The sequence below is a fragment of the Salmo trutta genome, chromosome 4 (assembly GCF_901001165.1).
Source record: "Salmo trutta chromosome 4, fSalTru1.1, whole genome shotgun sequence".
NCBI classification, from domain to species: domain Eukaryota; kingdom Metazoa; phylum Chordata; class Actinopteri; order Salmoniformes; family Salmonidae; genus Salmo; species Salmo trutta.
This window is the reverse complement of record NC_042960.1, coordinates 45,448,226-45,473,832: the sequence shown is the minus strand read 5'-3', so window position 1 is coordinate 45,473,832 and position 25,607 is coordinate 45,448,226. Positions and strand designations below refer to the sequence as shown.

Below are 25,607 nucleotides of genomic sequence, written 5' to 3'. Positions count from 1 at the left end.
AGCGCTATGATGAAACTGGCTCTCATGAGGACCGCCACAGGAATGGAAGACCCAGAGTTACCTCTGCTGCAGAGGATAAGTTCATTAGAGTTACCAGCCTCAGAAATTGCAGCCCGAATAAATGCTTCACAGAGTTCAAGTAACAGGCACATCTCAACATCAATTGTTCAGAGGAGACTGCGTGAACCAGGACTTCATGGTCAAATTGCTGTAAAGAAACCACTACTAAAGGACACCAATAAGAAGTTGAGACTTGCTTGGGTCAAGAAACACACGCAATGGACATTAGACCGGTGGAAATCTGTCATTTGGCCAGATGAGTCCAAATTTGAGATTTGGACTCATCAACCACTGTATCTTTGTGAGAGGCAGAGTTGGTGAATGGATGATCTCTGGATGTGTGGTTCCCACCGTGAAGCATGGAGGATGAGGTGTGATGGTGCTTTGCAGGGGACACTGATTTATTTAGAATTCAAGGCACACTTAACCAGCATGGCTAACACAGCATTCTGCAGCGATACGCCATCCCATCTAGTTCGCACTTTGTGAGACTATCATTTGTTCAACAGGACAATGACCCAATACACCTCCAGGCTGTGTAAGGGCTATTAGACCAATAAGGAGAGTGATGGAGTGCTGCATCAGATAACCTGGTCTCCACAATCACCTGACCTCAACCCAATTGAGATGGCTTGAGATAAGTTGGACTGCAGAGTGAAGGAAAAGCAGCCAACAAGTGCTCAGCATATGTGGGAACTCCTTCAAGACAGTTGGAAAAGCATTCTAGGTGAAGCTGGTTGAGAGAATGCCAAGTGTGCGCAAAGCTGTCATCAAGGCAAGAATATCAAATATATTTTGATTTGTTTAACACTTTTTTGGTTACTACATGATTCCATATGTGTTAGTTCATAGTTTTGACGTCTTCATAAATAAAAACCCTTGAATGAGTAGGTGTGTCCAAACTTTTGACTGGTACTGTAGGTGGATGCGGTGGATTGAGATGCATCCAATGCAAAAAAAATTAACATATTTTTATGGTGATTATTTTATTATGCTAATTAGATTTAAGCGGGGGCATAGACATCGACCTTAGTGTTTTTAACCAACAACTCTATTTTCTTAGCATTTTTTTTTACAGAATATTAATTTGCTTATCAGTAGCACGCATAAGTAGCCACATAGTACTACTTTTGCTTACCAAACTCAAGAAAACATAGCAAGGTGTGTGTGCAAAGAAATGCATAGTTTCTGTCCTCTCATTCACTTTATAGCACCACCTTCAGACAGGATGGGGGGTGACAAGGTGTCTGTCCTCACCCCTGTCTAATGAACGCACTCACTCACACACACACGCAGACACACAATTTCAATGGCCTCTTGTCCTGAAGGTAGCAGTGGGATAGGTTCTGATCAGGGCTTGTCACCCTCTGGAGGAGGAAAACAGAACATTTTTAACATGACTTTTAACATGTTCTGAAATTACACACTTCAAATAATTGTGTGTGTCTCACCTTTGTGTGTGTGGGGTTGTAGCGGGCAGCGGGTGTGTGTGTGTGTCTGTGTGGTCTGCCTGGTGCGAGCTTGGTGGCGCTGCAGGCTCTCCAGAATGCTCTCGGCCAATCGCATGACGTCTGCGTGGGTGTCGGGGTGTGTCTGGACCTTCTCCAACTGATGCAGACCTCCCTCCTCCAGCAGCATACTGCAGTACCGAGGGGCTGCGGGAGTTCAGAGAGATTACACTGAGATCAATTATATAAACTTTAAGATAGTGGTATGTGTGTGTCTCACCGTTCTAAACTGGAGACAGGCAGATAGGGGGATGTGTATGTGTCTCACCGTTCTTGCTGCAGACATGCTGCATGGCCCAGGCTGCCCACAGCTGAACTCCTGGGGTGTGGAAACATTCCAACAGGGGGAAGAAAGGGTTAAAGGACCTACAGAGGATGGGAAAGAGGGATGAGAGGTGGATGAGAGAGGAGATCATTAACCCAGGCTGCATCTCAATACTTTACAGTGTCTTCCTCTCCTTTTGCGAGTGTGTGGGGTTGTAAAGGTGTGTTCTGGGGTCTCACCTATAGGCCACCATCTCACACGCTGGTGTCGGCCACTTCAGGATGGTAGAGTGCTGGAGGAGAGAGAGACACAGAACATGAGCCACATTTATGAGCACATGAAGGTGGTGGGATAACATTACAACTCACTTTGACAACATACATACATGAACACGCACACAGACACACGCGCGCACCCCCCCCCCCCCCTCACACGTACCAGTTGTTCTAGCAGGTCAGACCTCAGTGTGATACTGAGTGTCCAAGCAGCCTCTCCTCTGGAGGTGAGGTGGGCCAGTATCCCAGCAGCGAAGTAGGACACCTCCACCTCAGGGCTGTGGAGCAGGGAGCAGATGTGATCCAGGAAGCCCTGAACCATCAGCTCCACATGCAGCTCCCCAACCTCCGCTATGTTATTCTAAGGAGAGACAGAGCCACAAAGTCAGCTCCTCCACTGTTCTACACCACTTCAAACAGGATGATTCAAACACTAAAACAACGGTATTGTCAGTATAGCTTCAGCTGAATTCACTAAGACCCTGTCCAGAAACAACCCCCTATGCACTCTGGCCACCTAGGGCTACCAGGGTTGGATGTCCACCTAGGGCTACCAGGGTTGGATGTCCACCTAGGGCTACCAGGGTTGGATGTCCACCTAGGGCTACCAGGGTTGGATGTCCACCTAGGGCTACCAGGGTTGGATGTCCACCTAGGGCTACCAGGGTTGGATGTCCACCTAGGGCTACCAGGGTTGGATGTCCACTAGGGCTACCAGGGTTGGATGTCCACCTAGGGCTACCAGGGTTGGATGTCCACCTAGGGCTACCAGGGTTGGATGTCCACCTAGGGCTACCAGGGTTGGATGTCCACCTAGGGCTACCAGGGTTGGATGTCCACCTAGGGCTACCAGGGTTGGATGTCCACCTAGGGCTACCAGGGTTGGATGCCCACTAGAATAAATACACGGATTCATTCAGGGTTCACTATGACTCACCAGCAGCCCCAACACCTTCTGTTGGATGGAAGACTCAGAGGGGAATGACTGCAGAGAGAAAGAACGAGGAAAAGAAAGACAGAGGCATGAGTGAGTCAGCTTGCACTTTAGGGTGACAGAGAGCATAACTAGTACTTTGATAAACAGCTCTAGGGTCTGTGTGTGTGTGTGTGTGTTAGTTCACTTGCACCCATCCGCAATCGCCCGACCATACACTGAGCGTACAAAACATTAAGGACACCTGCTCGTTCCATGACATAGACTGACCAGGTGAATCCAGGTAAAAGGTATGATTCCTTATTGATGTCACTTGTAAAATCCACTTCAATCAGTGTCGATGAAAGGGAAGGAACAGGTTAAATAATTGTGTATGTGTGCCATTCAGAGGGTGAATGGGCAAGACAAAAGATTTAAGTGCCTTTGAATGGGATATGGTAGTAGGTGCCAGGAGCACCGGTTTGAGTGTCAAGAACGGCAACGCTAGGTTTTTCACACTCAACAGTTTCCCGTGTGTATCAAGAATGGTCCACCACCCAAAGGACATCCAGCCAACTTGACACAACTGTGGGAAGCATTGGAGTCAACATGGGCCAGCATTCCTGTGGAACCCTTTCGACATCTTGTAGAGCCCATGCCCCGACAAATTGAGTCTGTTTGAGAGAAAAGGGGGGTGCAACTCAAGACAGTACTGTGCAGTCATCTCCATTGAACTGGCCAAGGCTTTCGACTGTCAATCACCGCATTATTATCAGCAGACTCAATAGCCTTGGCTTCTCAAATGACTGCCTCGCCTGGTTCACCAACTACTTCTCAGATAGAGTTCAGTGTGTCAAATCGGAGGGCCTGTTGTCCGGACCTCTGGCAGTCTCTATGGGGGTGCCACAGGGTTCAATTCTCAGGCCGACTCCTTTCCCTGTATATATCAATGATGTCGCTCTTGCTGCTGGTGATTCTCTGATACATCCCTACGCAGACGACACCATTCTATATACATCGGGCCCTTCTTGGACACTGTGCTAACAAACCTCCAAACGAGCTTCAATGCCATACAAAAGTCCTTCTGAGGCCTCCAACTGCTTTTAAATGCTAGTAAAACTAAGTGCATGCTCTTCAACCGATTGCTGCCCGCACCCTCCCGCCCAACTAGCATCACTACTCTGGACGGTTCTGACTTAGAATATGTGGACAACTACAAATACCTAGGTGTCTGGTCAGACTGTAAACTCTCCTTCCAGACTCACATTAAGCATCTCCAATCCCAAATTAAATCTAGAATCTGCTTCCTATTTTGCAACAAAGCCTCCTTCACTCATGCTGCCAAACATTCCCTCGTAAAACTGACCATCCTACCGATCCTCGACTTCGGCGATGTCATTTACAAAATAGCCTCCAACACTCTACTCAGCAAACTAGATATAGTCTATCACATTGCCATCCGTTTTGTCACCAAAGCCCCATATACTACCCACCATTGCGACCTGTATGTTCTCGTTGGCTGGCCCTCACTACATATTCGTCACCAAACCCACTGGCTCCAGGTCATCTATAAGTCTATGCTAGGTAAAGCCCTGCCTTATCTCAGCTTCACCATCTCACCATAGCAACACCCACCCGTAGCACGCGCTCCAGCAGGTATATTTCCGCCCTTCCTTCCAGTTTTCTGCTGCCAATGACTGGAACGAATTGCAAAAATCACTGAAGCTGGATTCTTATATCTCCCTCTCTAACTTTAAGCATCAGCTGTCGGAGCAGCTTACCAATCACTGTACCTGCACACAGCCTATCTGTAAATAGCACACCCAACTACCTCATCCCCATATTGTTACTTATCCTCTTGCTCTTTTGCACCCCAGTATTTTTCTATTGTGTTATTGACTGTACGTTTGTTTGTGTAACTCTGTGTTGTTTTGTCGCACTGCTTTGCTTTATCTTGGCCAGGTCGTAGTTGTAAATGAGAACTTGTTCTCAACTGGCCTACCTGGTTAAATAAAGGTAAAATAAAAATAAAATAAATATTAGGAAGGTGTCCTTAATGATTTTTATACTCAATGCAGTGGCAAATTTAACATGTAAAGCGGGGGGGGGGGGGGGGGGGGAGATTGTTGGGATGCATGCCAGCAAAGCCACTACACAACACTAAACTATACATTAATTGCACTATAACGGTGACAAACTGTGCCCACAAGCTGTTAGGGCCTAAAGCTGTCCCAACACCTTACCACTGCTACACCTGGCTATCAGCGGAGCCGTGTCTGGCAGCGAAACAGTTAATTCAGCCTCATTTATAAAAAAAAAAAACATAGCTGATATGGCTGACTTGCTTAAAACAAAATGTGGTTCTACTGACAATTGAGATGTACAAACTATGGCATAAGGGGACAAGCAGATAAGAGGCAATCCGTAATTACAATTAACACATTAATAAGCGAGCTAGGACGGACATAGTCAATATAACTACTTCTTCAGAACTTTTGAAATGTTGAGCAACAGAATTCAGAACTTGGTCTGTTCTTACAGTATTCTCCCTGTATACCAAGTCAGAACCGTAGGATAAATAAAAGGGGCATATAAGCAAACAATGAAAGCTCTTACAATATTCAATGATTACATTTCTCTAAAAACAGGTTATAGGCTACATGTGCACCACCAAGTCAGAACAGTAGGCAAAATTAAGAGGGGAAAATAGACCAAATTATTAGGGTGAGGCACATGGGCTACAAACATCTTACTACACAACATACACTTAGTATTACTTCCTTAGCTACAGTATACATATCTCCCTGGCATATTACATCATTTATGCAGCAGCATACAAGACATTTGTCACCTTGTTGTGCTGTGCTCACTTGAACAGGAAGGTGGCGCAGCGGTCCTTCGTGGGCAAATTTTGTCATCAAACTTTGACATCAAAGTCTGACATTCTCTGGATTTATGGTGCTTTCAAGACAACTGGGAACTCTGGAAAAAAACAAGGTCGAATTATGATGACTTCAGTGATCTTCAGGTCGTAGCGCTAGAAAGAGGCCCGAGTTCTTGACTTACTATTCCGAGTTGGATGACCGTTCAAAACGTATTTTCCCAGTCGGAGCTAGTTTTTTCCCCCCCGAGTTCGCAGTTGTCTTGAACTCACTGAAGTTAGATTTCCCAGTTCCGAGTTAACAGTTGTTTTGAGGGCGGCAGAAATCATGCTGGATTGACAGCATGGTCAACGTTGAATGTTTATCATTTTAAAGCTTGGAACAGAGACCCTGAAACCCAGACTTGGGACCACACACACCCACTGAACTGAATAGCAGGCTAGTGATTGCTTTGCAATGCTTGCAGTTAGCCACTGATTCCTTCCAAACCACTCATTGTTGAATTTGCGATTTCCAACTTGTTGTGTGATGTTTATGTCCAATACATTTTATCTATAATTTATCATCATATGACAAAGATTAAAAAGGATTTGCAAGTAGATTGTCGACTTGATTCATGATGATGACTGCTAGATAATATTTTGAAAGCATAATGTTGACATGATTGGTCCAATCAAACTTACGGTAGATATAACGTGATTTGACGTCATTTTATTTGTGGGCAATGACCTTGAGCCTTGTTGGATGGGTACTTCTAATGTAAATCTATGGCAGCACCCAAAGGGCTTGAATTTCGAGCTCTCCCTGTAGGTTTTGTGGTGACGTAGTGTCCCCATGAGTGACAGAACACTGAGCCAATCACGGCGCAACTAGAGAACATTACCAACCCCTACGCTCCATATTTTCCACTGGCTGACCCACCACTACAGAAAGCACTGAGCTAGGCTGAAACTCCTGCATTTTGGAGTTGCCTTACTCAAAAAAGCAAAAAAGAGACCATGTTTCTTTTTTGCAAAAAATGTGGTGCTCAAAAGCCTCACCTGCGCTGAATGACGGGTCGACACTGACTCAATGTGTGATAAAGTGACAATCCCGCCAATATAGAAAATGCGCTGCTACAATCAGAGATGACAGAACTATTTTTTGACGGGGGTGAAGGATTTTTGGGGCTGGATTTAGATGTGTTTCTGCTTATAATTTCTGACATTTGTAGGGACAGGAGAAAATTCAATAATAAAAAACAGGAACGATTCTCTGTGCAATTTTTTAAATTATTTTTTTAACTAGGCAAGTCAGTTAAGAACAAATTCGTATTTACAATGACGGCCTAGGAACAGTGGTTTAACTGCCTTGTTCAGAGGCAGAACGACAGATTTTTTACCTTGCAAGATCGAATCCCCGAGCTGACAACGTTTCCGTTACTAGTCCAACGCGCTAACCACTAGGCTACCTGCCGCCAAATGACATCCGTTTGACCGGTAGTAAGGAAATAGAAAGCTGTGAAAATGACCCAACATGTTTCTGATTACTTCTCAGTTCGGCTTGGATGCATATTTTAGTGGTCGAAATACTAAAATCAGCTTTTTGACGCTGATGAAGATAGATATACCTGTAGAGGTGCTAACTGCGCATGCACATTCTCTTAAGATGCTGAAAGAAAGTAAATCATATTTCTCCACTCCTGTTCCCAAGTAAAAATGTTGCCTCCATTTAGTGTATAATTTTACTGCAAGAAATGCTTAATTCTGCAGGAGTTAATAATAAGGCTATATGAGATATAGACCTACAGTCAGTGTCCAGATTTCAGTTTCCATTTAGCCCATCTGAACAGTAGGCTACAGTTACCTTGACGTGCCATAGGCCTATTTGAAGTCCACATCTTGTGACTGTTGAATTTGTATAGTGCCTCACAATCACACATAACCGGCACTGCTATCATCCTCTTTTACCAAATATTACTTTTCTGGTCCTCTTTATTTTCGACTCTACATTTCGCAGCTTTTCTCTTATTGAATTAAACTCCGACATTGTCCTCTTTGCCCCTGTGGATCGATGTTAATGAACCTTTTCTGCCCGTTCCCAAAAGCCTTTGGCGATTGGCGCGTAAGCTATTTGGTGCACGTACAGTTAGGCCCTCAAGTTTAGGCTTACGCACTAATGCCAAATAAGTTTTTCTTTCATTATTTTAGGCTATAGCCTATAGATGTAAATTGCACAAGAATGATACATTTATGGATTCTTTAAGGTATTGTTGTTTTCTCTTTATTCAACCCACCCAGCCACCCTTCTTCCACACAATATTTAATGACCCTTAATGCTTCCGCGGATATAACTGCAGGGACTGTGGGTTATGAGTCAACCCGCACATCACGAGGGTGTGTGTGTGTGTGTGTGTGTGTGTGTGTGTGTGTGTGTGTGTGTGTGTGAGTGAGTGTGTGTGTACTACCTCCAGTACTTTGATGAACAGGTCCAGTCCCTGGTTCTCTATAAAATGGCGGCAGGTGGTTGGTGATTCGTCAGTGAGGTTCCAGAGCGCGCTCAGTGTGAACTTGAGGGTGGCGTCCACCACGCCCTGAGTAGCCTTCTGATGCACAATGTGGAGAAGCTGCTGCAGAGGTAGGGAGGGAGAGAGACAGACAGCGAGAGAGACACACACACAGAGAGAGCGAGAGACAGAGACAGCGAAGAGAGAGAGAGAGGGGGTAGAAAGAGTGTGAAGTGGGATAGAGATGGTGAACATGACAGTCTTAAAAATTATTATTTATTTTTTTAAACCCTGCAGACAGAAATTGATCCTTTTTGGTATTTTTTTAGGACCCCCACTAGCTGTTGCTAAAGCAGCTGCTACTCTTCCTGGGGTAAACACAAAACATGACATAATACAGAACATTAACCTGTTTGGGATAGGGGGCAGTATTTTCACGGCCGGATAAAAAACGTACCCGATTTAATCTGGTTACTACTCCTGCCCAGAAACTAGAATATGCATATAATTAGTAGATTTTGGATAGAAAACACTAAAGTTCCTAAAACTGTTTGAATGGTGTCTGTGAGTATAACAGAACTCATATGGCAGGCCAAAACCTGAGAAGATTCTATACAGGAAGTGCCCTGTCTGACAATTTGTTCTACTTCTAGGGCATCTCTATCAAAAATACAGCATCTCTGCTGTAACGTGACATTTTCTAAGGCTTCCATTGGCTCTAGGAAGGCGCCAGAAAGCGTAATGAGAGCTCTCCAGTCTCTGGGCGAAAAACAGCAGGGGTTTTTATGAGTGGTCCTTCTGAGGACAATGCCACTGGTGCGCGCGTGCACGAGACGACTCCATTTTTTCTTTCAGTGTTTGAACGAATACAACGTCGCGCGGTTGGAATATTTTCGCTATTTTATGAGAAACATTTTTATGCGATTTATTTTAAACAGCGTTTGACATGCTTCGAAGTACGGTAATGGAATATTTTGAAATGTTTTGTCACGAAACACGCCGGCGCGTCACCCTTCGGATAGTGACTTGAACGCACAAACAAAACAGAGCTATTTGGATATAACTATGGATTATTTCGAACCAAAACAACATTTGTTGTTGAAGTAGAAGTCCTGGGAGTGCATTCTGACGAAGAACAGCAAAGGTAATCCAATTTTTCTTATAGTAAATCTGAGTTTGGTGAGGGCCAAACTTGGTGGGTGTCAAATTAGCTAGCCGTGATGGCCGGGCTATCTACTCAGAATATTGCAAAATGTGCTTTCGCCGAAAAGCTATTTTAAAATCTGACACCGCGATTGCATAAAGGAGTTCTGTATCTATAATTCTTAAAATAATTGTTATGTTTTTTGTCAACGTTAATCGTGAGTAATTTAGTAAATTCACCGGAAGTTTGCAGTGGGTATGCTAGTTCTGAACAAAACATGCTAATGTAAAAAGCTGGTTTTTGATATAAATATGAACTTGATTGAACAAAACATGCATGTATTGTATAACATAATGTCCTAGGAGTGTCATCTGATGAAGATCATCAAAGGTTAGTGCTGCATTTAGCTGTGGTTTTGGTTTTTGTGACATATATGCATGCTTTGAAAATGGCTGTGTGATCATTTTTGGGAGGGTACTCTCCTGACATAATCTAATGTTTTGCTTTCGTTGTAAAGCCTTTTTGAAATCGGACAGTGTGGTTAGATAAAAGGAGAGTCTTGTCTTTAAAATGGTGTAAAATAGTCATATGTTTGAGAAATTGAAATTATAGCATTTTTAAGGTTTTTCGTATTTCGCGCCAGGCGCTACCATTGGATATTGATGAGGCGTTCCGATAAGAGGTTTTAAAAGACAAAAGAACAGCTCAAGGTCAGAACTTCATGAATGTAAAAACAGCACACAGCCTAATACATACACACAAAATATCTAGGTCAGATCGGGCACAGTGCATGCTGACATGGTCGCTAGGTGCACAGTGTTTCCGACGACACATTGGTGCGGCTAGCTTACGGGTTAAGTGGGCATTATGTCAAGAAGTAGTACGGCTTGGTTGGGTTTCGGAGAACGCACGGCTCTTGATCTTCGCCTCTCCTGAGTCCCGATACCAAGAAATTGGGGAGAAAATGGGGTAAAAATAAAATAAATAAATAACTTTGAAGAGTAAAGGGCCTAGAGACCTGTTCTGCAGTACACCACACCCTACATGTTTGATATTAGAGAAGTTTTCATTAAAGAAAACCTTTTGAGTTCTATTAGATAGATAGCTCTGAATCCACGATATGGTAGAGGTTGAAAAGCCATTAAATAAAAGTTCTCAACAACAGGTTACGGTCAAAATCAAAGGCTGCACAGAAATCTAAATCAAATCTAGCCCTCACAATCTTATTTTCATCAATTTCTTTCAACCAATCATGAGTAAATTTGTATCAGTGCTGTAGACTTTGAGTGTCCTCTATAAGCATGCTGAAAGTCTGTTGTCAATTTGTTAACAGAGAAATAGCATTGTATTTGGTCAAACTCGATTTTGTCCGACAGTTTGCAGCAAGCTGATAGGTCTGCTGTTAGAACCAGTAAAGAACGCTTTATCCCTCTTGGTAGCGGAATAACTTTGGCTTCTCTCCAGGCCTGAGGAGAAACACCTTCCTCTCAACTCAGATTAAAAATATGACAGATAGGAGTGGCTATAGAGTCAGCTACCATCCTCAGTATCTTTCCATCTAAGTTGTCAATGCCAAGTGGTTTGTCATTAGTGATCGATAACAATAATCTTTCTACCTCTCCCACACTAACTTTACAAAATTCAAACTTACAATGCTTTTCTTTCATCATTAACTTTTTTTAATGCAAGAATAGGATGCTCACTGTTCGTTGTATGCATTTCCTGCCTAAATTTGCCCACTTTGCCAATTAAGTAATAATTAAAATAATTGGCAACAAATGGTTTTGTGATGAATAAGACATCTAATTTGATGAAAGTTGAATTTGTCTTTCTGCCCATAATTGAATTTAAAGCACATCAAAGATCTTTCCATCATTCTTTATACTTAATTGATCTTGGCTTTATAACAGTTTCTTTATAACATATTTCTCATATTTCTCAATTTCCAGTAAGTCAGGTGTGCAGCCAGACTTATTAGCCACTCCTTTTGCCCCAACTCTTTCAACCATACAGTTTTCTAATTCCTCTTCAAACCATGGAGCCTTAACAGTTCTGACAGTCAGTTTCCTAAAAATGTGCATGTTTATCAATAACTGGAAGAAGCAATTTCATAAAAATTCATCAAGTGCAGCGTCTGGATGCTCCTTATTAATCACATCAGACCAACATTTTTTTTTACATCATCAACATGAGTCACAGCTAAACCTTTTGAATGATCTCTTATACACTATTTTAGTCCAGCTTTTGGAACTATGGCTCTCCTAGATATAGCCACTATATTGTGATCACTGCATCCAATGGGTACAGCTTTAGAACAAAGTTCTACAGTATTAGCAAAAATGTGATAAATACATGCGGATGATCTTGATCCTGTAGTGTTTGTAAACGCCCTGGTAGATTGCCTATTAACCTGAACCAGATTACAGGCATTGGTTACAGTGAGAAGCTTCCCCCTGAGTTGACAGCTTGATGAAAACCAGTCAACATTCAGGTCCCCAAGAAAGTAGACCTCTGTTTACATCACATACACTATCAAGCATTTCACACACATTACAGCAACACCCCGAAATACTAGGCTTTAGATGAGGCATGTGAAACTGCCTCATCTAAACTTGACATGAGATCTTCTCTAAGCAATACAGGGATATGGCTCTTAATATACAATGCATTCGGAAAGTATTCAGACCCCTTCCCTTTTTCAACTTTGTCATGTTACAGCCTTATTTTAAAATGGATGAAATAAAAATCTACACACAAAATCCCATAATGACAAAGCAAAAACTGTTTTTTGAAATTGTAAAAAAATATATTTACATAATTATTCAGAGCCTTTGCTATGAGACTCGAAATTGAGCTCAGGTGCATCCTGTTTCCATTGACCATCATTGAGATGCTTCTACAACTTGATTGGAGTCCACCTGTGGTAAATTTGATTGAATTGGACATGATTTGGAAAGGCACACACCTGTCTATATAAGGTCCCACAGGTGACAGTGCAAAAACCAAGCCATGAGGTCGAAGCAATTGTCCGTAGAGCTCCAAGACAGGATTGTGTTGAGGAAGAGATCTGGGGAAGGCTACCAAAACATTTCTGCAGCATTGAAGGTCCCCAAGAACACAGTGGTCTCCATCATTCTTAAATGGAAGAAGTTTGGAACCACCTAGAGACTCTTCCTAGAGCTGGCCGCCGACCAAACTGAGTAATCGGGGGAGAAGGGCCTTAGTCAGGGAGGTGACCAAGAACCCGATGGTCACTCTGACAGAGCTCCTCCTTGGAGATGGGAGAACCTTCCAAAAGGACAACCATCACTGCAGCACTCCACCAATCAGGTCTTTATGGTAGAGTGGCCAGACAGACACCACTCCTCAGTAAAAGGCATGACAGCCCGCTTGTAGTTTTCCAAAACGCACCTAAAAGACTCTCAGATCATGAGAAACAAGATTCTCTGGTCTGATGAAAACCTGAATGCCAAGTGTCACGTCTGGAGGAAACCTGGCACCATCTCTACGCTGGCACCATCTCTACGGTGAAGCATGGTGGTGGCAGAATCATGCTGTTGGGATGTTTTTCATCAGCAGGGACTGAGAGACTAGTTATGATAGAGGGAAAGATGAACGGAGCAAAGTACAGAGAGATCCTTGATGAAAACCTGCTCCAGAGCGAAGGTTCACCTTCCAACAGGACATCGACCCTAAGCACATAGCCAAGACAACGCAGGAGTGGCTTCGGGACAAGTCTCTGAATGTCCTTGAGTGGCCCAGACAGAGCCTGGACTTGAACCACATCGAACATCTCTGGAGAGATCTTAAAATAGCTGTGCAGCGCCGCTCCCCATCCAACCTGACAGAGCTTGAGGAGGATCTGCAGAGAAGAATGGGAGAAACTCCCCAAATACAGGTGTGCCAAAGAAGTACCTAAGAAGACTAGAGGCTATAATCGCTGCAAAAGGTGCTTCAACAAAGTACTGAGTAAATGGTCTGAATACTTATGTAAATGTGATACTTTTTTTTCTCTCTCTTGTGGTGCACAGCTTCTGGATAGTCCTCGTTGAGGAGATCCTCTCAAATTCTTGGCTCTTTCCAGAACAAATACCTTGTCCTTGAACCTCAGGAACATGACCACTATCGGGCCTGTCACCTAGGTCGGTGGTGAGTTTTCCAGTCCTGTGGGCGTGCTCCATCAGTTTCTCCGAGATAATTTCCCTCATTTTGTCCTCAGACTCCGTCCATGTCTCGTGGAGATTCTGCAATTCCGTCCACAACTATCTTGTTCCACCCTGATTGGTGAGGACAAGGAGCAGGCAGATGAGCTTCCTTGAGATGGGTTCTGACAGTTTGTGCAGAAATTCTTCAGTTGTGCAAACCCCCAGTTTCATCAGATGTCGGGTGGCTGGTCACAGATGAACCCGCAGGTGAAGAAGCCGGATGTGGAGGTCCTGGGCTAGCGTAGCTAGACATGGTTGACGGTTGTGAGGCCGTTGGACGGAATGCCAAATTCTCTAAAACAACATTGAAGGTGGCTTATGGTAGAGGATATTAACATTCAAGTCTCTGGCAACAGCTCTGGTCGACATGCATACAGTCAGCATGCCAATTGCACACTCCCTCAAAACTTGAGACACCTGTAGTATTGTATTTTAGAGAGGCCATTTATTGTCCCCAGCACAAGGTGCACCTGTGTAATGATGATGCTGTTTAATAAGCTTTTTGATATATAATGCTCACTAACAGGGATGTAAACAAATTTGTGTACCAAATTTGCAAGAAATAAGCTTTTTATGCACATGGAAAGTTTCTGGGATCTTTTATTTTAGCTCATGAAACATAAACGCAACATGTCAAGTGTATATTTTTGTTCAGTGTATTTAGCCATTTAAAAAAAAAAAAAACCTCTGTCCATTGGAGCCCTGCAATTGGTTGCCCAGAATTCTGAGGTGGGGCTTAGCTAAGGGTCAATAATTTAGAAGGGGAAAGTGTACAGGCAAGAAACATTAGGAACAACTACTCTTCCCATGACACAGGTGAATGCTATGATCCCTTATTGATGTCAATTGTTAAATCCACATCAAATCAGTGTAGATGAAGGGGAGGAGACAGGTTAAAGAAGGATTTTTACGCCTTGAGAATGTGTGCAATTCAGAGGGTGAGTGGGAAAGACAAAATATTTAAGTGCCTTTAACGGGGTATGGAAGTAGGTGCCAGGCGCACCGGTTTGAGTGTGTCAAGAACTGTAATGCTGCTGGGTTTTTCACGCTAATCAGTTTGCCGTGAGGGCAAAAGGGGGTGGAACTCAATAATTGAGAAATGTTCCTAATGTTTTGTACACTCAGTGTATGTTGTGCTGTTTGAATGGAGGGTGTAAAATGTGTGTTTAGTGAACAGTTTTACCTTCACTATGAAGAGCTCTGCTCCCAGCTGTGCCGTCTGTTCTGTAGACAACTGAAGTTAAACACACAAATGTTAAAGGCCAAACCATAGACACATTTCTAATGCCTTATTATGCGCACGCACGCATGCATGCGCGCACACACACACACCTACCTTGGCAGCCAGTATCGAGATGATAGCCACAGCCATCCTCTGCATGTTCTGGTCCTCATGGTTACATAACCACTGCATCACCAGCTTAGCTGCTTCAAACCTGTAATATAGACCACACACACACACTGTACAACGGATACGCATATACACTGTACATACTACGTTTCTTGTAAGAAATAGGGCTCTATTTTCAGCTGGCGGTAAGAAGGTGCAAGTGTCAAACGCACGTTAGTTTGCAATTTCGTCATGTAAAAACTGCCTCACTGGCATTCCAGCCCTTTAGCCAGGTTTGGCAATTTCCCTGTCTAACTTCATCAGCTCGCTTGCGCTGAGGTGGGAGGGGTGAAAATACTTGAGGTGTGTCCTTAAAAATATGCGCCAATATGCCAATTTCAGCAAGCGGAACTAGGGATATTTAAGACCATCCAAAAGCGGGTCTTAGCGGTAACGCAATTGGATATTTCATCGATTTTGCCAGCGGAGGTGCACACAGTAGCCTTTAGTACATCACCAATGTTTTATTAAAATATTGCGAGCAGCAAAATAGACATTCCCCTTTTTTATTTATATTGGACATTATTTTTGTCCAGCTTCTGTGAAACATTTGGACTCATTATATGCAATGACATTGAATGAAAATTGTCTGACTGTAGGAAGCCTGTTTAGGAACATTAATTTATTTTAAAAAGACTGCTTAGGGAGCGGTAGGAATGTACACAATTGTTACCCGGAGGAAAATGGGAGGGTCATGCTTTTTTAATTTCGTTTAAAAAAAATGACACTTTCCTCTGTTGGACTCAACTGTCAAATTCCAATCACTGTCAGTGGTGCTGAATACATTTGTAAGCTATATTTTCCTGTTTGTTGACCTTTCAAGTGGCACAGTCACTACTGGCCCTATCAACAGTCAACGGCAATGGTAGGCTATAGATACATATATTTAGGAGATGTAACAGTGAGTGGACGTTCCACCTTTCTCTTTATATTGAATATTTTCCCAGCTCTTTTGTATGTAAAACCCTCCATAGTCTACGTTGCCTTAGGCATAATATTATATGCTGTAACTGTATTTAGACATAGCTTATTTAAAAGCAAGTTGTTGTTCCTTTTAACATGAGTCTTCAATATTCCCAGGTAAGAAGTTTTAGGTTGTAGTTATAGGACTATTTCTCTCTATACCATTTGTATTTCATATACCTTTGTCTATTGGGATGTTGTAATAGGTACTTTAGTATTGCCAGCCTAATCTCGGGAGTTGATAGGCTTGAAGTCATAAACAGAGCTGCTGACAAACGCAGTAAAGTGCTGTTTGAATGAATGCTTACGAGCCTGCTGCTGCCTACCACCGCTCAGTCAGACTGCTCTATCAAATCATAGACTTAATTATAATATACTGCTCAAAAAAATAAAGGGAACACTTAAACAACACAATGTAACTCCAAGTCAATCACACTTCTGTGAAATCAAACTGTCCACTTAGGAAGCAACACTGATTGACAATACATTTCACATGCTGTTGTGCAAATGGAATAGACAACAGGTGGAAATTATAGGTAATAAGCAAGACACACCCAATAAAGGAGTGGTTCTGCAGGTGGAGACCACAGACCACTTCTCAGTTCCTATGCTTCCTGGCTGATGTTTTGGTCACTTTTGAATGCTGGCGGTGCTTTCACTCTAGTGGTAGCATGAGACGGAGTCTACAACCCACACAAGTGGCTCAGGTAGTGCAGCTCATCCAGGATGGCACATCAATGCGAGCTGTGGCAAGAAGGTTTGCTGTGTCTGTCAGCGTAGTGTCCAGAGCATGGAGGCGCTACCAGGAGACAGGCCAGTACATCAGGAGACGTGGAGGAGGCCGTAGGAGGGCAACAACCATGCAGCAGGACCGCTACCTCCGCCTTTGTGCAAGGAGGAGCAGGAGGAGCACTGCCAGAGCCCTGCAAAATCACCTCCAGCAGGCCACAAATGTGCATGTGTCTGCTCAAACGGTCAGAAACAGACTCCATGAGGGTGGTATGAGGGCCCGACGTCCACAGGTGGGGGTTGTGCTTACAGCCCAACACCGTGCAAGACGTTTGGCATTTGCCAGAGAACACCAAGACTGGCAAATTCGCCACTGGCGCCCTGTGCTCTTCACAGATGAAAGCAGGTTCACATTGAGCACATGTGACAGACGTGACAGAGTCTGGAGACGCCGTGGAGAACGTTCTGCTGCCTGCAACATCCTCCAGCATGACCGGTTTGGCGGTGGGTCAGTCATGGTGTGGGGTGGCATTTCTTTGGGGGGCCGCACAGCCCTCCATGTGCTCGCCAGAGGTAGCCTGACTGCCATTAGGTACCGAGATGAGATCCTCAGACCCCTTGTGAGACCATATGCTGGTGCGGTTGGCCCTGGGTTCCTCCTAATGCAAGACAATGCTAGACCTCATGTGGCTGGAGTGTGTCAGCAGTTCCTGCAAGAGGAAGGCATTGATGCTATGGACTGGCCCGCCCCTTCCCCAGACCTGAATCCAATTGAGCACATCTGGGACATCATGTCTCGCTCCATCCACCAACGCCACGTTGCACCATAGACTGTCCAGGAGTTGGCGGATGCTTTAGTCCAGGTCTGGGAGGAGATCCCTCAGGAGACCATCCGCCACCTCATCAGGAGCATGCCCAGGCGTTGTAGGGAGGTCATACAGGCACATGGAGGCCACACACACTACTGAGCCTCATTTTGACTTGTTTTAAGGACATTACATCAAAGTTGGATCAGCCTGTAGTGTGGTTTTCCACTTTAATTTTGAGTGTGACTCCAAATCCAGACCTCCATGGGTTGATAAATTGGATTTCCATTGATTATTTTTGTGTGATTTTGTTGTCAGCACATTCAACTATGTAAAGAAAAAAGTATTTAATAAGATTATTTCATTCATTCAGATCTAGGATGTGTTATTTTAGTGTTCCCTTTATTTTTTTGAGCAGTGTATAATAAACACACAGAAATACGAGCCTTAGGTCATTAATATGGTCAAATCCGGAAACTATCATTTTGAAAACAAAACGTTTATTCTTTCAGTCAAATACGGAACCGTTACGTATTTTATCTAACGGGTGGCAGCCATAAGCCTAAATATTGCTGTTACATTGCACAACCTTCAATGTTATGTCATAATTACGTAAAATTCTGGCAAATTAGTTCGCAACGAGCCAGGCGGCCCAAACTGTTGCATATACCCTGACTCTGCGTGCAATGAACGCAAGAGAAGTGACACAATTTCCCTAGTTTAATATTGCCTGCTAACATGAATTTCTTTTAACTAAATATGCAGGTTTAAAAAAAATATATACTTCTGTGTATAGATTTTAAGAAAGGCATTGATGTTTATGGTTAGGTACATTCGTGCAACGATTGTGCTTTTTTCGCAAATGCGCTTTTGCTAAATCATCCCCCGTTTGGCGAAGTTGGCTGTCTTTGTTAGGAACAAATAGTCTTCACACAGTTCACAACGAGCCAGGCGGCCCAAACTGCTGCATATACCCTGACTCTGTTGCACAGAACGCAAGAGAAGTGACAATTTCCCTTGTTAAAATAAATTAATGTTAGCAGGCAATATTAACTAAATATGCAGGTTTAAAAATATATACTTGTGTATTGATTTTAAGAAAGGCATTGATGTTTATGGTTAGGTACACATTGGTGCAACGACAGTGCTTTTTTCACGAATGCGCTTGTTAAATCACCTGTTTGGCGAAGTAGGCTGTGATTCAATGATAATTTAACAGGCACCGCATCGATTATATGCAACGCAGGACAAGCTAGATAAACTAGTAATATCATCAACCATGTGTAGTTAACTAGTGATTATGTTAAGATTGATTGTTTTTTATAAGATACGTTTAATGCTAGCTAGCACCTTACCTTGGCTCCTTGCTGCACTCGCATAACAGGTAGTCAGCCTGTTATAGGTAGTCAGCCACGCAGTCTCCTCGTGGAGTGCAATGTAATCGGCCATGATCGGTGTCCAAAAATGCCGATTACCGATTGTTATGAAAACTTGAAATCAGCCCTAATTAAAATCGGCCATTCTGATTAATCGGTCGACCTCTAATCAAAACCCATCCCTTTCACGCTTCCGCCAGCTATTGCCCCATAATTCTGATAGTGAAATTAGCAAAAATATTTCTGACAAACCCCTGAACCTATAGTGCACTTAGATTTACTATAGCATTAGGTTTGTTCAAATAGAGCTCATAATCTTAAGGGATAAATGTATCTACAGTAAGTCAACATAACTAAAAACGTTTGTGTACCTGTTGAAGGGAACCTCCTGCAGTATGCGGTCACTGCACAAAGAGAGCAGGCAATTCTTCTGCAACTGGAAAGAGAGGATCCAAGATGGCAGTCAGAGGCCAAACAAAACAAAACACACACTCTGGCCTGGTCCTCAAACAGCCCCTAGCCCGTCTGTGTTTGCAGATGGGAAGAAACTGAATATGTATAAACAATTTGGTGACGAAGGTGAGTGTGTGTGTGTACCTGTTGGTGGTTAGGGAAGGTGCACATGGCCTCCAGCAGTAGTTGAGTGACTGTGCCCAGCAGTCTAACAGGTATGCCCGCTGCCAGGTCCTGCTTGGTCAGGTTAAACACACATGCACTGGCTGCCAACTGGACATTCAGGGTGGCAGGGTGGTTCTTCATCCCCAAAACTACCAACTAAAGAGAACGATAGAGGGCGAGAGAGATAGGGAGAAGAAATTACTCATTACTTTATAAAAAAGTTGTACCACTGACTAAGAGCCAGGCTGTAGTAAGATTTAGGTGGAGGTGAAGGAGACAGAATGACAAAGTGTGTGTGTGTGTGTGTGTACCTTGAGTATGTCAGGGCGTGGTTTCTCCATGATGTGTGTGAGACTGAAGAGATGAAACAGAGCCTCTCTGACAAAGCCCTCCCTCTCACTGTAGCGACGCAGGGCCTCACAGATCTGAGTCTCATTGGCCTCTCCTGTCACCTGTCACATAGGACATACACAACACGTAGTGCTCTCAATATGCTGCTTCCTCTACACAAAGGCAACATAGCAAGAGAGACAGAGAGAGAAGAAAATTGACAGTGAGACCCACCTTGAGGCTGCCCTTTCCATTGAGGAAGTTAGAGAAGCCAGCGTCTGTAGCCAGCAGACCAACAAAGGTCATCCCTGGACGCTCCTCTACAAACGCCTTGACCGCCGCATCCGTCACCTGGCATAACACACACACACCAGGTAAACACTCTACACCAGGGGTCCCCAATTACATTCACCTATGAGCGGATGATCGGGAGACCAGAACAAAATTGCAAATTGACCATAAGAATCCCCAAAAGACTTAGCATTTGACAAAAACAGATGCCTCTGTATTCATGAGTGGGAATACCTGGGAACCGATTTCGTAAATGAAAATCAATTTGAGCTAATTTTGTGTGATTTTACAGTCTTTATGTCCAACAGCGAAAATCCCAATAGGCTCGGGCCACCTATTGGTGAACCCTGCTCTACACACACAGCCAGGTCTGCAATACACCCACTCACAATTCTAGTCAACTAAATTCATAGTCTGTCTCTAGTACCTGTTTGCGTCCAGACACATCCAGCGAGACCAGAGCAGGCAGGATCCCAGGTTCACCCAGCAGCTGACGAGCCACGTCTGATGTGAACTGTTTATCATCACTGATGTCCAGGTGCTGCATGGTTAGGTTCACACACACACACACACACACACACACACACGAATCAGAAGCATGAGTATCATAAGTAAAACCATTAGAACACCGCAAGTAAAGTTCAGGGATAGCTAACAATCACAGTGACGGATCACCAAAAAGGTTTCAGAAACTTGGCTCAGCAATGTACACTACATGACAAAAAGTATGTGGACACCTGCTTGTCGAACATCTCATTCCAAAATCATGAGCATTAATATGGAGTTGGTCCCCCCTGTGGTGCTATAACAGCATCCACTCTTCTGGGAATGCTTCCCAATAGATGTTGGAACATTCTGCGGGGACTTGCTTTCATTCAGCCACAAGAGCATTAGTGAGGTCGAGAACTGATGTTGGGGCGATTTGGCCTGGCTCGCAGTCAGCGTTCTAATTCATCCCAAAGGTGTTCGATGGGGTTGAGGTCAGGGCTCTGTGCATCCAGTCAAGTTCTTCCACACCAATCTCGACAAACCCTTTCTGTATGGACCTCGCTTTGTGCACGGGGGCATTGTCATGCTGAAACAGGAAAGGGCTATCCCCAAAATGTTGGAAGCATAGAATCGTCTAAAATGTAATTATATGCTGTGTCGTTAAGATTTCCCTTCAATGGAACTAAGGGACCTAGCCCGAACCATGAAAAACAGCCCCAGACCATTATTCCTCTTCCACCAAACGTTACAGTTGGCACTATGCATTGAGGCAGGTAGCGTTCTCCTGGCACCTGCCAAACCCAGATTCATCCGTCGGACTCCCAGATGGTGACGCGTGATTCATCACTCCAGAGAACACGTTTCTACTGCTCCAGAGTCCAATGGCAGAAAGCTTTACACCACTCCAGCTGACACTTGGCATTGCGCATGGTGATTTTAGGCTTGTGTGCGGCTGCTCGCCCATGGAAACCCATTCCATGAAGCTCCCAACGAACAGTTCTTGCTCTGACGTTGCTTCTAGAGGCAGTTTGGAACTTGGTAGTGAGTGCTGCAACCGAGGACAAACAATTTCTATGCGCTACGCTCTTCAGCAATTGGCGGTCCCATTCTGTGAGCTTGTGTGGCCTACCACTTCACGGCTGAGCCATTGTTGCCCCTAAATGTTTCCACTTCTCAATAACAGCACTTACAGTTGACCGGGGCAGCTCTAGCAAGGCTGAAATTTGACGAACTGACTTGTTGGAAAGGTGGCATCCTATGATGGTGCCATGTTGAAAGTCACAGCTCTTCAGTAAGGCCATTCTACTGCCAATGTTGTATATGGAGATTGCATGGCTGTGTGCTGAGTTTTATACACAGGTCAGCAAAAGGTGTGCCTGAAATTACAGAATCCACTCATTTAAAAGGGGTGTCCACATATTAGTATGTATATGTACAGTTGAAGTCGGACGTTTACATACACTTAGGTTGGAGTCATTAAAACTTGTTTTTCAACCACTCCACAAATTTCTTGTTAATTAACTATAGTTTTGGCAAGTCGGTTAGGATATCTACTTTGTGCATGACACAAGCAATCTTTTCAACAATTGTTTACAGACAGATTATTTCACTTATAATTCACTGTATCACAATTCCAGTGGGTCAGAAGTTTACATACACTAAGTTGACTGTGACTTTAAGCAGCTTGGGAAATTCCAGAAAATGATGTCATGGCTTCAGAAGCTTCTGATAGGCTAACTGACATCATTTGAGTCAATTGGAGGTGTGCCTGTGGATGTATTTCAAGGCCCACCTTCAAACTCAGTGCCTCTTTGCTTGACATCATGGGTAAATCTAAAGAAATCAGCCAAGACCTCAGAAAAAAAAATTGTAGACCTCCACAAGTCTGGTGGAGAGATTAACATTCTTTGGTGCGAAAAGTGCAAATCAAACTCAGGACAACAGCAAAGGACCTTGTGAAGATGCTGGAGGAAACGGGTAAAAAAGTATCTATATCCACTGTAAAATTATTCCTATATCGACATAACCTGAAAGGCCGCTCAGCAAGAAAGAAGCCACTGCTCCAAAACTGCCATAAAAAAGCCAGACTACGGTTTGCAACTGCACATGGGGACAAAGATCGTCCTTTTTGGAGAAATGTCCTCTGGTCTGATGAAACAAAAATAGAACTGTTTGGCCATAATGACCATCGTTATGTTTGGAGGAAAAAGCAGGAGACCATCCCAACCCCAACCCCATCCCAACCATGAAGCACAGGGGTGGCAGCATCATGTTGTGGGGGTGCTTTGCTGCAGGAGGGACTGGTGCACTTCACAAACTAGATGGCATCATGAGGGAAGAAAATTATGTGAATATATTGAAGCAACATCTCAAGACATCAGTCAGGAAGCTAAAGCTTGGTAGCAAATGGGTCTTCCAAATGGACAATGACCCCAAGCAAACTTCCAAAGTTGTGGCAAAATGGCTTAAGGACAACAAAGTCAAGGTATTGGAGTGGCCATCACAAAGCCCTGACCTCAATCCCATAGAAAATTTGTGGGGCAGAACTGAAAAAGCATGTGCGAGCAAAGAGGCCTACAAACCTGACTCAGTTACACCAGCTCTGTCAGGAGGAATGGGCCAAAATTCACCCAACTTATTGTGGGAAGCTTGTGGAAGGCTACCCGAAACGTTTGACCCAAGTTAAACAATTTAAAGGCAATTCTACCAAATACTAATTGAGTGTATGTAAACTTCTGACCCACTTGGAATGTGATGAAAGAAATAAAAGCTGAAATGAATCATTCTCTCTAATATTATTCTGACATTTCACATTCTTAAAATAAAGTGGTGATCCTAACTGACCTAAAACAGGGAATTTTTACTTGGATTAAATGTCAGGAATTGTGAAAAACTGAGTTTAAATGTATTTGGCTTAGGTGTGTGTGTGTGTGTGTGTGTGTGTATATATGTATATATATACACACACACACATACATACACACACCTTATAGTGGAGGAAATCAATGTAAAACTTTAGAGCTGTCCCCACCCACCTGCAGTGCCTCCAGTTGTCCAATGACAGCCAGTAGCTGGGCAGTGCTCATCTCCAGCCTCTTTAGCTGGTGTAGTGTTAGTGACCTCAGCCTCTCTCTGAGTCCCAGTAGAGGGTTGAGGTTGGTCACTGAGGTGTTGGACAGGTCCAGGCTCTCCAGGCGGGACAGGGAACACACATCAGCCAGCCCAGAGTCGTAGAAGTCCACGTTGGCCAGGGAGAGGGACCGCAGCCCCTGGAGAGAGCTGAAACAGTGACATGACGGTTCCTCCAGAGAGGACATGGTCAGACCTGTAAGGACCAAGCGCTGCAAGCTCTCCTGGGGGGAGAGGGAGAAGGGGGAGAGTGAGAGAAGAAGAGTGTTTGTGGGTGTCTGTACCTGCTGGAGGCTCTCTTATTAGTGTGCTTACCCGGCAGTGTTTGTTGGAGGCAAGGCCATGTAGAATGTCAGAGATTGTGAGGTCAGCGTTGACCCTAGCAGCGTCCAGCTCCAGCAGGCGGTGAGGACAGAGAGCTCTCTGGAACGCCTCGGCAGAGATACGGGCCGTGCGGATACACGCACGACGCAGCCGAAGGTACTCACTGCTACGAAACACTCCTACTGTACTGTCATTCAGCAGACCTAGAAACACACACACATTTTTTGTTAGAGCGGAGACAAAATCATTTAAGGACTGGAATTTGCTCATTACTGCTCTAGACACTGCCTGTTTTGTGTTTTCTACTAATGATCAATGTAAGGATCTAAGCTTGGATCTGTGACTGTTGACTACTTCATCCTCCTTGCTCACCTTCAGTGGCCATCTTAGCCAGCAGCTGGTCAGCTAGCTCCTGGGGAAACAGCAGAGAGTCTCTGAGACAGAGAGATCCATCAGCATGCTTCACACAGAACCTCTCCAGGTTCTTACTGACGTAGGACAGACACAGATCCGTCAGAGATGCAGGGGATGCCTCATCCTGGAACACACACGGCAAGAGATCACCATTAGACACTTATGCCCGCACTTAAAGGCAGTATTCCCAAATGGCATACCAAACATTTTAATAGTTATAATGTCCAAAGTTAAAATAGTCACCAATGAGACCTGTTATCCAGATACACACAGAAGGAGGTAGAGAACGTCTGGTGGTGGTAATTTGTAAAACATTTAATAAAATAATTTACACCTCCAGCTAAGGACAGGTTTAACTGTTACGTTAGCTATCGTCGTGGATCAAATTTCAGCAGGCACCGTTATATAGCTAGCTAGCTTGCTAGTTACCAATTTGCTCTCCAAAAACCCAAGGCATTCTGCCTTATCCCAAGGTAGCTAGTTAGTGTCTATGAATAGGCTAGCTAGCTAACGTTAACTGTATGCCTTTTTCGATCAATGCACGACTGAATGTTAGAAATGTAATGCGAAAAAAAACTCACCATGTTAAAAAAATTGAAGGCCATATCATGCACACAGTGATAGTTGAAACAGACGGGAAGGCTCGACACCTGACCAAAAATAAATATAGCTTTGGCCTCGCTTCGTCTTGTTAACTTGCTACTGTACCTAGATAGCCTAATCTAGCTGAAAATAGTTGTTGCGAAGAGCTAGCAGCTAGCTAACTTGTTGGTACGAAAAGAGATGTTCCTGCAACAATGGATAGTTGTGAACATTTTCCGAATTCATTTTCAGACCATGTCCGTTTGTTAACAAGGCTAATACTTCTCTCTAAATCAACACACAGACAGTTTGAACGTAAACATTCACCGGAGAAAACGATAGATGTAGCTATTTTTGTTGACAGACAGTAAACAAAGGTCATGACACAGGAAGTACATCACCAGCTAGGAAGCTATCATTTACAGTCTA

The 25,607-nt window shown here is 43.8% G+C and overlaps 1 protein-coding gene across 3 annotated transcripts; it reads right to left on the bottom strand.

The window, feature by feature from the left end:
* Positions 1-1,125: 1,125 nt before the first annotated feature.
* LOC115192450 (protein zyg-11 homolog) lies at positions 1,126-25,551 on the bottom strand. Of its 3 annotated transcripts, XM_029750957.1 has the most exons (19): positions 25,312-25,551; positions 25,178-25,260; positions 24,555-24,720; positions 24,174-24,385; positions 23,765-24,082; positions 20,668-20,781; positions 20,184-20,300; positions 19,931-20,071; positions 19,599-19,775; positions 19,373-19,437; positions 15,074-15,173; positions 14,921-14,971; positions 8,350-8,511; positions 3,046-3,093; positions 2,272-2,469; positions 2,073-2,125; positions 1,837-1,934; positions 1,512-1,715; positions 1,126-1,427 (listed from the first exon to the last, which is right to left on the bottom strand). In XM_029750957.1, the coding sequence occupies exons 2-19, from the start codon at positions 25,199-25,201 to the stop codon at positions 1,411-1,413; spliced, it is 2,265 nt and encodes a 754-aa protein (XP_029606817.1). In that variant the 5' UTR covers positions 25,202-25,260; positions 25,312-25,551; the 3' UTR covers positions 1,126-1,410. The 3 variants fall into 3 exon arrangements, with proteins under 3 accessions (XP_029606817.1, XP_029606815.1, XP_029606818.1); XM_029750955.1 differs by having other exon boundaries at positions 25,178-25,551; XM_029750958.1 differs by having other exon boundaries at positions 8,350-8,508; positions 25,178-25,551.
* Between the last annotated feature and the right edge of the window lie 56 nt (positions 25,552-25,607).

What these genes read in the sequence shown, in the direction of transcription:
- LOC115192450 (XM_029750955.1), bottom strand. Translation starts at nt 25,201, where the DNA reads ATGGCCTTCAATTTTTTTAACATG. An exon ending in GACAACTGGAGGCACTGCAG is followed by an intron (nt 20,782 to 23,764) that starts GTGGGTGGGGAC and finishes CTAACCATGCAG; the next exon opens with CACCTGGACATCAGTGATGA. An exon ending in CCTTCCCTAACCACCAACAG is followed by an intron (nt 19,438 to 19,598) that starts GTACACACACAC and finishes CTCTCTTTCCAG; the next exon opens with TTGCAGAAGAATTGCCTGCT.